Source organism: Theropithecus gelada, chromosome 3 (assembly GCF_003255815.1).
Source record: "Theropithecus gelada isolate Dixy chromosome 3, Tgel_1.0, whole genome shotgun sequence".
Taxonomy (NCBI): domain Eukaryota; kingdom Metazoa; phylum Chordata; class Mammalia; order Primates; family Cercopithecidae; genus Theropithecus; species Theropithecus gelada.
This window is the reverse complement of record NC_037670.1, coordinates 49,625,381-49,637,429: the sequence shown is the minus strand read 5'-3', so window position 1 is coordinate 49,637,429 and position 12,049 is coordinate 49,625,381. Positions and strand designations below refer to the sequence as shown.

Sequence of the window (12,049 nt, the reverse complement as noted above, 5' to 3'; positions counted from 1 at the left end):
AACTGAAGCTTGTCTAACAATGTGGACATTCTTCCCCCACTCTCTTCAGCAAGTCCTGTACCCCAGGCAGGTGGGGGAGGACCCGGCCAATCTCTCCGGAGCCCGCAGGATGCACAGCAGAGCTCAGAAGGGCAGCTTCTGATTCCTCGAGCAGCAGCGTTTGATTTTCTGTCACTGCTGACTCCAAACGGCTGCTTTTCCCCCTCCAGGTGCTGCCGGTCTCCAGCCAGCATGTGCCAGACTTGGAGGGGACAGCAGCTTGAGCTCATAAAGATACAATGATGATCGTAAGGAGCAAAACAGGGGCCGGGCGTGGTGGCTCACGCCTGTAATCCCAGCACTTCGGGAGGCCGAGGCGGGCGGATCACGAGGTCAGGAGATGGAGACCATCCTGGCTAACACGGTGAAACCCCGTCTCTACAAAAAAATACAAAAGATTAGCCGGGCGTGGTGGCGGCGCCTGTAGTCCCAGCTACTCGGGAGACTGAGGCAGGAGAATGGCTGGAACCCGGGAGGGGGAACTTGCAGTGAGCCGAGGTCGCGCCACTGCGCTCCAGTCTGGGTGACAGAGCGAGGCACTGTTTAAAAATAAAATGAAATAAAATAAAATAATAAGGAGCATAACATGGCAGATGCCATTTGGTTGGTGGGTCCCTGGCTGAGCCTTGAGGGACACCACATTCGATTCTTGACGTCCCAGGAAGCAGGTGTCGGTGTCCCAGGGAAGTGCCTGGGGAGAGGGCAGTCGGCCTGAGCTACACTCCGGCTGGGGGTACAGGAGGCTTCGAAATAGCTTTCTGAGACCTGGCCTGGCCCGAGATGGCTCCACACTAAGCTGGACATCCAGTTTCCTGTTCAGAAGATTGGCCCCTCAGTCATGCAGGGGATGGGGAGAGTGCTTCTTTGTTTGGGGAGGAGAGATTTGGAAATCCATTTAAATGAAAAGCCACTGGGGGAGACAACGTGCACTGGGGCCGTGTGAGGCCTTCTGAGGTGGTCACTGGGTCTGGGGTTCTCTGTGTGGGAGGTTGAGGGGATGCCGGGCACTGGGGCCCTGTGAGGCCTTCTGAGGTGGTCACTGGGTCTGGGGTTCTCTGTGTGGGAGGCCGATGGGGCTGCAGTGTCTGCTCACAGGCTGACCAAGGCCTGCTGGGTGCCCAGAGCTCCAAGAGCAGAGAATTTTACAGATTTTCACGTCAGGAGGGTGGGGGAGCCATTCCTGCCCCTGCCCCCTCCAGGAAACAGCCATTAGCCCTCCGGGGACCTATGGTTCTGCTCGTGGGCCTGGGGAAAGAGCCCCTCAGCAGCCGGTGCCAGGGCTGTGGGCGTCAGAGGGTGCGGTGCCAGACCCTGCCGGTCGGATCCACCGCCCCGTTTTACAGGTGAGTCGGGAAAGTTGCTGGCGCCAGGCTGTACGCCTCCCCTGCCGCACACGGAGCCCCCGCGGCGTAGGCTGCTGAGGTTTGTTGAATGAACTTGGACATTCTCTGAGCCCCACGCCTTGGCCACCTGGGCTGGGGGGAATGGGTGAGCCGGGGTAGTCCCAGGGCGTCTGGGGAGGCCTCTCCCAGCCCAGTGCAGGGCCCGGCTCTCCTGCCTGGCTGGCAGCACAGGCAGCAGCTGTCATTGGAAAATATGTTACCCGGCAACCTGAGGTCTGGAGTCGGGGCCTGTGTGCCCGGGCAAGGGCGGCCGCTCTGCTCTCCAGGGTCATTTCTCTGGTCGGGTTAAGCTCCTGGAAACGGGGACCCATGTGCCTCCTGTGGAAGGGAGGGTCTGGGTCACCCCGGAGGTTCTGCTGAGCGGGGCCCAGCCTGTTCCTCAGCCACCAGCGCTGGTCTGGGAGCTGCTGCATCACCTGCAGGTGTCACTCAGCACAGATCCCAGGGGAGCCAGGTGCGGGGGTCGCAGCTGCTGGCTCTGAGCCAGGTTCCTGGGCAGGGGGAGGAAGCAGCGCTCGGGGGGCCGACTGTGGCTGAGGTCCTGTGTCCACCAGGCACAGCTGGGAAACGGGGCACTGATTTGCCCAGAACCACCAAGGCCACGCTCAGATCTTTCCACGCCCGACATCCGCAGCCTCCTGCAGAGAGGCTGCCCCCTTCCAGTTCCTTGCCACTCCCCAAGGATGCCAAGAAACCCACCAGGAAGGTGCCACAACTGTGGCTCCTGCTGACCTGCGGCTGACCCAGGCAGTCCCTCCATCGTCCATCTGGATGGTTTACGTGCCCAGGACGGGGTGACCTGGGAGGAAGGAGGGCCTAGTGTTTCCCTGCAAGGAGGGCACTGGAGTCTTCCAGACGGGCTGGCTCCAGGCGGGCACCCACATCCTGTCACCCTTGCCGGGACCCCCTTCTTCCCCCCGGCACCCAGCCCAGGCCCTTCCTTCCTTTTTCTTTCTTTTTTTTTTTTTTTTTTTGAGACGGAGTCTGGCTCTGTCACCCAGGCTGGAGTGCAGTGGCGCGATCTCGGCTCACTGCAAGCTCCGCCTCCCGGGTTTACGCCATTCTCCTGCCTCAGCCTCCCGAGTAGCTGGGACTACAGGCGCCCGCCACTTCGCCCGGCTAGTTTTTTGTATTTTTTTGTAGAGACGGGGTTTCACCGTGTTAGCCAGGATGGTCTGGATCTCCTGACCTCGTGATCCGCCTGTCTCGGCCTCCCAAAGTGCTGGGATTACAGGCTTGAGCCACCGCGCCCGGCCGAGGGACTCCTTTTTCAAATTAAAATTAAAAAAAATTCTTTTTTGAGGCAGGATCTTGCTCTGTCACTCAGGCTGGAGCGCAGTGGTGCGATCATAGCTCACTGCAGCCTCGCCCTCCCTGGCTCAAAGGATCCTCCTACCTCAGCCTCCCGAGCAGCCGGGACTACAGGGCATGCCACCACACCCAGCTAATTCTATTTTTTGTAGAGACGGTGTTTCCCTATGTTGTCCATGCTGGTCTTGAACTTCGGGCTCAAGCGATCCTCCTGCCTCAGCCTCCCAAAGTGCTGACCTCACAGGCGTGAGCCACCGCACCCACCCCCTTCCTTCCCTTTTCCCTTCCTCACCTTCACTTCCTGAGCTGGACGCCGCAGCATCTGAGGAACTGTGAAGTGCTGTGCGTGGGGATGTCCCCCACGGTTTTTCCTCGTGGGTTTTATGAAGTCAGTGAGGATAGTGGTTGTCAGGTGACTGCCCCAGCACTGCAGGATCCAAGTCGAGCCCCAGTACGGGGCCGAGCCCCACCCCCGGCCCAAGGAGCCCCTGGGATCCTGCCCTGAACCCCTGCCTGGGACTAGGGCAGCCGTGGCTGAGCGGCCTGGCCGGACGTGTTCTCCACACTTCCAGGAGGAGACGGCTGGAGTTATTGACCCCATTTTTAACCTGCGAGGCTTGGAGTGGTTATGTGGCTTGCCTGGGGTCACACTGCTGGAAATGACAAGGGGCGGGGAGTGGGGACCTGACGTGGGATCTGCGTGGGGTCCTCTCCCCACATCCCACCTCCCCCTGTGCTGGCAAGGCAGGCTGAGGAAGAGCCGGCTTCCATGGGGCGACAAGGCTCTGCCCCTCAGAGACCCTTCCTCTGGGTTCGTCGTGTGGCTACTTGGGTTCGTGTCTTTGGAACAAGGGTGGGGGCACTGCGGCCTTGGGAGGGGCTCCAGAGGGCCCAAAGATTCTGGGAGGAAGAGAGGAGCCTTCGCCCCAAGATGCAAGATGAGGGGGGCAATGGGGCCGGGAGAGATGGCAACCCCAGGAGGCTGTGCTCAGGTACAGCTGCAGAGGTGCTCAGGAAGCCTGCAGAGCCACAGACAGACTGGGCTGCATCCTAGCAGAGGGCGTTAGCAAGGACTCTTCAGATCCAAGTGATGGAGACCCGCTCAGATTGATTGAGGTCAAGTGGGTATTTACAAGGTGGGCATTGCTGGCTCCTAACAGAAAGTGCAGGGTGGTGGGTTTCAGGTATGGCTGGATTCAGGTGCTCCAACAGCACCATCAGGGCGTGGACTCTTCCCACCTCTGGCTCTGCTTTTCTCCACCTGGGCTCCATTCCCAGGCAGGTTCCCCACACTCTGGTGGCCCTGCAGGGAGGGGCCTCTTTTCTGAGCATCCCAGTCCCAGAGCCTGAGTCACCTGGCCTGGGTCACTGTCCAACTCTGGGACAATCACCAGGGTCGGGGCCAGCCCTGGGTGGAGGACCCACTGGGAGCCCAGGGGTGGGAGAGTCCCCAGCCACACTGACTGAGATCGAGGACTTTCCCAAAGGAAAACCAGAGTCTTAGCTGGAAGGGAAGATTGAAATTTGGTCAGCAAACGCCACAGAGGGCTGAGTACCCCTCTTGTTTACCTCCCATGACGGGGAGCTCATCACATCTGAGGACGCCTCTTGCTTACCTCCCGTGACGGGGAGCTCATCACGTCCGAGGACCCCTCTTGCTTACCTCCCGTGACGGGGAGCTCATCACGTCCGAGGACCCCTCTTGCTTACCTCCCGTGACGGGGAGCTCATCACATCTGAGGACGCCTCTTGCTTACCTCCCGTGACGGGGAGCTCATCACATCTGAGGACCCCTCTTGCTTACCTCCTGTGACGGGGAGCTCATCACATACGAGGACGCCTCTTGCTTACCTCCTGTGACGGGGAGCTCATCACATCCGAGGACCCCTCTTGCTTACCTCCTGTGTTGGGGAGCTCATCACATCCGAGGATGCCTCTTGCTTACCTCTCGTGATGGGGAGCTCATCACATCTGAGGAAACTTGTTCATGGAGCCTCTGAAGGGCGACAGCCACCCTGTGGCCGGTGGGGGCAGCCAGCAGTCACTCCCTTTGCAAACCCAGCAGTCCGTGCTCAGCCCCGCCCTGCAGAATGAATGATGCTTCCCGGCCACAAGAACTCCCCGGGCCCCAGGTGAGAGGAACTCTGGGAAATGCAGGAAGAAGATGGTCTTGGACCCACACCTCCCAGGCCGCTTGGTCTGGGTGCCCATGCAGGTCATGGCTCATGTGTGGCCTCCTGTGTCCCGAGGCTGAGCCGCACTGCCACCCACACACACCTACCTATGACAGGTGCCCTCGCCAGTCTCCTGGTGCAGGCCCAGCCCACTGTCCCCTGTCCCTAGGACACCCCCACCTCCAGCTTCCCAGACACACAGCCTGAGGGCTCATAGCGGCCCAGCCCCAGGATGGCAGGGCCTTGCTCTCAAGCCAGTGCTGGCCCTGCTGTCCATCTTCCAGCTCTGAACTCCCAGTCTGCCAGCCCCAGAACCTCAGCCCTAGCCCTCGTCTCCCAGCCCACCGAGTGCTGGCCACAGCCCCCACACCCCGCCTCCACCCCACAGCTGCTCCCAGGGGCCTGCATCCCTTTTCAATTCCCCAGCTCTTTCTGGGTCCCGGGCCCAGGCCTTTCTTTCCCCAGGACCACGGGACCAGGCGAGGCTGCCCAGTCTGGGGGAGCGGGCGCCGGCCTCCCTGGAAGGCCACAAGGCACTCAAGCTCGGGGCCAGAGATGTGTCTGGAAGCCGCTGGGGACAGGGCCAAGGCTCTCCAGCCCAGCTGCTCCTTTGTTCCAGCCCCTGCCCCCCACACCTCCAGCCACAGGGCTGGCCTCAGCAGCACTCTCCGGCCAGCTCTAGGCTGGAGAGGGACATCCATTGTGGCCGCAAGGCCTCACCCAACCTCACGGCAGCTGCCCAGCCCCACCTCCTCTTCCTTTGGTTGGGACATTTGCTGACCGTGGCCTTTTAGGTCCAAGGTGGGTGGCCACAGGGAGCAGAGGGTCAGAGGTACAAAGCCCAAAGGCCCCAGGACCCAGGCAAGCTGAAGCCCTCAGACAGCCCGTGTCCAGCCTCTTCTTTGCTTTCAGATAAGAACTTAAAAGAGAAAACATCCTACAGAAAAGAAGCTCGGCTTTTCCCCGCTGCTGGCTGAGTGGGTTTCCTAAGAGCAAGTATTTCCTCCACCCAGCAGTGCTTTTCAGCAAGGAGCATCTCCGTCTCCGTGGAGGGCAGCCTGGAATGGGGGAACGTGGTCAGGCTGCCATTGCCGTGGCCTGTGTGGCTTGGAGTGGGCTGGCGACTGTGACCACTGGCTCCAAGGAAGAAAGAGCCCAGATGGGGAGTGTCTGCCTGTACCTGTGGTGCAAATGCTCCCGCCGGGGCTGGCTTCGAGCTGCCAAGGGGACACACTGCAGGCCGGGGTGGGCACCCTGCGGTGACCCCACGTGACCTGGCCTCAGACAGACACAACACACGGCCAACCTCAGGAGCCTGGAGGAGCGCACAGGGCCACACCGTGAGAGTCGGGGGTGAGTGCTGTGTTCAGCGCTTCTGTTTATAGTGACTCCTCTGTTTGTAAGTTCTTATGATTTAATTTGTTTTTGAGACAGGGTTTTGCTCCATCACTCAGGCTGGAGGGCTGTGGCGCAACCACAGTTCACTGCAGCCTCAACCTCCTGGGGTCAACCTCCTATCTCAGCCTCCTGAGGAGCAGGGACCGCAGGTACACGCCACTGCATCCAGCTTATTGATTGACTGATTGATTGATTTTTGAGATGGAGTCTCGCTCTGTCGCCCAGGCTGGAGTGCAGTGGCGCGATCTTGGCTCGGTGCAAGCTCTGCCTCCTGGGTTCACGCCATTCTCCTGCTTCAGCCTCCCGAGTAGCTGGGACTACAGGTGCCGCCACCAAGCCCGGCTGATTTTTTTGTATTTTTAGTAGAGACGGGGTTTCACCATGTTAGCCAAGATGGTCTCGATCTCCTGCCCTCGTGATCTGGTTTATATTTTATCTGTAGAGATGAAGTCTTACTGTGTTATCCAGGCTGGTCTCTCACCCCTGTCCTCCAGCGATCCCCCCTCCTCGGTCTCCTGGCATGCTGGGATTGCAGCACGAGCCCCGACGCCTGGCTGATTTCATTTTAATAGTGCTGCGTATAATGGGCCAGCTCACCCGATTCCAGGACATGAAGGCTCAGCTCTTATGAGCTGGCTCTGCACACCACCTGTGGGATGGCTCCAATTCACACCAGACCCCAATAAGACCAAGGCTTTGGTCTGAGCCTGAAGGCCCCAGGGAGGACAGTGCCACCCTTAGCCCCCAGCAAGAGGGGTCCTGTGTTCCCCTCCAGTTCAGCTGAGGCCTGAGCTGCCTTTGCGACCCCATCCTGAGTACCCCAAGGCCCTGGGATTCCTGCAGCTCCTGCGCCAAAGGTCCCACGAGCACTCCGTGTCTTCCTCTTCCACGTCCTCTGCCTGCGGTGCTGTGCTCGGTGTGGGGGCAGCCAAGGGCACTCCGTGCAGGATGTGGATGCAGCATGGCCACTCGGAGTGCGGGCCCAGCAGGAGCCCGAAGCCCCCTTCCCATGAGGGTGAAGCCGGAGGCGACGGAGGGAGGCAGGGGGTGTGGCTGTGTTTTGTCAGGAGGCAGAGATTTCTAACCTTGAGTCTGAACGTCCAGGCTGGTGTGAAGTCCGTCAAGGCGGGAGCACGGAGCCTACTCTGCGAGTTCCACGGGGCATCAGCTGGGGCAGTGATATTTAAACTGTGCGTTCCACGGGGCGTCAGCCAGGGTGGTGGTATTTAACGCCAGGACCCACAGTGCGTGGGCCTCTCTTGAGCTCCGGGCCCTGCCTGCCTTAGGGCATCCGCCAGGTCGGCTGTATTTAAATGCTTGCACATGTGGTGCCTGGGCCTTGACGGAGCTCCAGGGCCTGCCCACGACGGTGCAGCCATGTTCTAGGAGGAAACACGCCCGGTGAAGGCTGGAGGAGGGAAGAGTGAGCTTTCCCTGCCTGGGAGTCTCTGAGGGGTACAGACTGAGGGTTGAGGGTGCAGGGGGGGAGGCCCCAGGGCTCAGCGGATCCCAGGGTGTTCCCAGCAGGGTTCAGTGGGTTTCGTTGAGGAATTTGGACTCTGCTCCAGGAGTAATGGGAGCCAACAGGCCGGGGGTACCTCCTCCCTCCTCCCCGTGATCCGGGTGCTCGGAGGAGCCAGGCAGCGTGGCTGAGGCCCCACAGGTGTTCGGGAGGGAGTGCAGAGCAGGGCGCCATGGTGCCTGAGGACAGAAGGGGCTTCCTTCCCGGGGCAGCAGCCTCCCTGCAAGAAGGGGGCTCTCCAGGGCTGCCTGGAACACATAACTGACAGCTTGCAATCTGCACCCTGTGATTTATTTCTATGGGGTTGAAATACTGCAGGGATCCCATGCTGCTGCGTCAGGATTGGGCCCACGTAGGAAGCCTAATGCATGGCGAACCATTCGTCTTGCATGAAAAATGCACGATGGCGTCAGAAAGTCACCAGGAAGTTTCGAGATGTTCATGCTGTGGTCCTCACACGGCCGACTGGCTGTCAACGCCCCGGTCCTGCCGCCCGTGTTGCCAATGGATGATCCAGGCGTCCCTCGTGCGAGGTGCCTTGGAGAGCCTGTGGACACCAGGCCTCTCGCCAGGGAGTGAGGGAAAGGTCTTCCCCTGGGACCCACGAGTTCCTCCTCAGCTCCACCTTCACCCACAGGCCACAGGAAACCATCTGGTGCATGGGGCTCAGCGCACCACCAAGAGCCGTTTAAAAAGGCTTTGGGCCACGCGGAGGAAGAAAGCCCAGTTTTAAACACCAAATGTGGTCTGTGGAAACTTCCCAGGGTAGCATGTCCAGTGGGACTGTCTGTGGAGATGGGAACACCCGTGTCTGTGTGAGCCACGCAGTGGTCACTGGTCACACGTGGTGGGAATGCCCGTGTCTGTGTGAGCCACGTGGCAGTCACTGGTCACGTGGTGGGAACGCCCACGTCTGTGTGAGCCATGTGGTGATCACCGGTCAGGTGGTGGGAACGCCTGTGTCTGTGTGAACCACGTGGTGGTCACTGGTCACATGTGGCTGCTGAGCCCTGGAAGTGTGGCCCATGTAATTGAGGAAGTGTGGCCTATGCAATTGAGGAGCCGGCTTTTAAATTTTATTTAATTTTAATGACTTTAAGTGTAAACATAAATAGCTACCATATTAGACCATGTCTAGGTTGATGACAATATTGTCTTTTTTTTTTTTTTGGCTTTTTAAAGTGGTTATATCATTATTATTATTTATTTAAATTAATTTATTTTTGAGACAGGGTCTTGCTGTCTCGCCCAGGCTGCAGTGCAGTGGGGCAATCACAGCTCACTGCAGCCTCAACTTTCCATGCTCAAGCCATCCTCCCGCCTCAGCCTCCCAAGTGCCTGGGACTACAAGCACGTGCCACCACGCATGGCAAATTTTTTGTTGGTGGACACGAGGTCTCACTCTGCTGCCTGGGCTGGCCTTGAACTCCTAGGCTCAATTCACCTTCCCATCTTGGCTTCTTGGAGTGTTTGGATTGCAGGTGTGAGCCACCTGTGCCTGGCCTATTTTTTATCTGTAAATATAAAGGGTACAGGTGCAGTTTTGTTACATGGAAACAATGTGTAGTGGTGACGTTGGGGCTGTCCGTGTGGCCATCACCAGACAGTGTACATTGTACCCACCAGGAACTTTCTCATCCCTCGCCCGCCCTCTCGAGTCTCCGTGAATGAGTGTTCCCCACTCTGTGTCCACCCAAGGGCGCCCATCATTCAGCTCCCACCAGTAAAAGTGAGGACACGTGCTCTGTGTCCCATTTCTGAATTGTTTGACTTGGCACTGTGTTCTCCTGTTCCATCCACGTTCCTGCAAAAGGCACGATTTTACACATTTTCTTGGCTGAATAGTACCCCGTTGTGTATGTGCACGGCATTCTCCTTCTCCAGCCGTCTGTTGGTGGAGCCCTAGGCTGATTCCGTGTCTTTGCTATTGCGCACGGTGCTGTGATGAATGAACACGTGCAGGTGTCTTTTTGATGTAATCATTTCCTGAGTAGCTGCCCAGCAGTAGGATTGCTGGATGAGTTGTTTTTAGTTCTTTGATAAATCTCTTTACTGGGACAGTGGGATTGTGACGAGTTCTCTGTTTTTAGGTCTTTGATAAATCTCCGGGCTCCACAGGGGCTGACAATATTCCCGGTGAGGGTTTGGGAGACGCAGGTGTGTGTACTTCTCAGAACTCAGCTCGCGGAACCATTAAGATCTGTGAATTCCACTGTAAATTCTACCTAAAACAAGAGAACTGTTGACAGATATTGGACTCTAGTTAATACTTCTGAAGTATTTGTGTGGAAATATAATGATGCCTACAACTTCCTGTGAAACGCGTCCAATAAAGTGAGATGGGTTGACGGAGGGGTGGAGGGACGGAGCGGTGAATGGGTCTACGGTGAAGACAATGAGCCCATGTTAACCATAGAATCCAGGCGGAGGTGCCGGGCTCCACAATAAAATGCTGAAGAAGTTCCAGATACAGTCAGGGATGGAGTGTTCTCTTATTACGCTGGGTGGGTCATGGTGTAAGTTTCCCCCATTAGGAGAATCACAGAGCAATGGGAGGGGGTGGTGGGGAGTGGAGCTGCCTCTTGCCAGCTCCTGGGAGCCACCACACTCTATTCTGCAGGGCCATGTTCAGCGACATCACAGGGGCAGCGTGAGACGGCTGTGGTGGCAGCGTTTACACCATGGGAAGCGGCAGTCGCTGCGAGTCAGGGTCTTCCTGGGTTGCTGACTGTTAGACGTTTGCCGGCACAGCACGGGGAGTGGCAGGGAGGCCTCTATTCCCCAGGAGAGTCCCTGAGGACAGGGCAGCGTCGACGCAGCTGTGCTGCCTGCACCCGGCACAAGTCCTGGCCCAGAGTGAGTGCCTGACCTTCGTGTGTGGACTCGCTGTGGAAACAGGACGGGTGCAGGACAGCGAGTGCTGGTGGAGCATGGAGGGGAGGAGAGGTTGGGTCCAGACACCTCTTAATTTCCAAGCCTGGAACTGAGGTGCCCCTCCTTCTGCCTTCTCCACCCCCACAGGGGCCGTGCTTGTTCCTGGGGTGGCTCAGTGTGGCTTCTGAGCCCCAAACCCACCGGCTGGATGGTCCACGAAGGGCCACTCATTCATCAGATGGCTCAGCCATTCGCAAATCAGGTCACCACCCTCTAGAGTTTGTCTCCTCCTCAGCGGGCCCAGCAAGGGCGTTCCTCTGCTACACATGTACAGAGGCAGGTGGCCAAACTCCAGCCCCATGAGGGGCCCTCCTCACCTGGTCTGAGGGTCCAGTCCCTCCCTGTGTCCTCACATGAGCAGCGGCAGGACGATCTCTGCCTCCAGGGACCGACCTCCCTCCCGCGGAGCATTTGGAACAAGTCCTGGGCGTGGGAATGCATCCCTGGGCTTAGTTCCTGAGCAGGCTTGGAGGGGAGTGGCCCCATCTGCCTTGACCAGAGGCCCAGTGGCTTCAGTTCACACTATTGCACATGCACACACACACGCACACCCTCGCACACGCACACTTGCACACACCCTCGCATGTACCCTCCCACACCCTCTCACACACGCACACCCTCGCACACACATGCACATGCACACATGCACACACACACATGCACACGCACACACACATGCACACACATGGCATGCGCCGTGTTTAGATAAAATGTGTTCGTGGTCGTTCTGTTCTGCAACTTGTTCATAGTACCATTTCGACTCTTGCTGTCCTGCTGTCCACACGCGGATGTGCCCTGACGCTGTGTCCTCTGCTGTGGGGTGTCCCACGGTGCTCCACACCCCTTGCCCGGTCCCCAGGTGTGCGGCCCCCATGCTGTCCACCTGCGGGCTCCTGCTGGATGACAGGCACCTGCACGCACCTCAGAAGCGTCCACACAGCCCCCGCCCAGGGCTGAGGCCTCTTTCTTGCATCCGTGAGGGGCTGGCTGCTGCTGGGCGCTGGTGCCGTCCGCTGGGTGGGCTGGAGCAGCTTCGAGCTGGGTCTGATGTGCACATCATTGCCGGTGTGTGAGGTCAGGTGTCTGGTCACTGACGGCCGTCCTCCCTGGGTGTCCTTCTCTGGGAATCGCCTCTCCTGCCCTTTGAGAGAAGCATGCCTTCCATGTTACACAAATGTTCCTCCCGCTCCAGCCCTGCCCTCCCCAGCAGCAGGATACAGGCCGATGCTGAATAAGCCCTTGTTGGCCGGGGCTGGGCACACAGTGAA

General features: G+C 58.7%; 1 protein-coding gene across 1 annotated transcript; it reads left to right on the top strand.

The window, feature by feature from the left end:
* The first annotated feature begins 6,935 nt into the window (after positions 1-6,935).
* LOC112621590 lies at positions 6,936-7,752 on the top strand. Its single transcript, XM_025381047.1, is given in 4 exon segments — positions 6,936-7,086; positions 7,089-7,505; positions 7,549-7,643; positions 7,645-7,752. Coding segments are annotated over 4 exon segments (771 nt in total).
* The last annotated feature ends 4,297 nt before the right edge of the window (positions 7,753-12,049 follow it).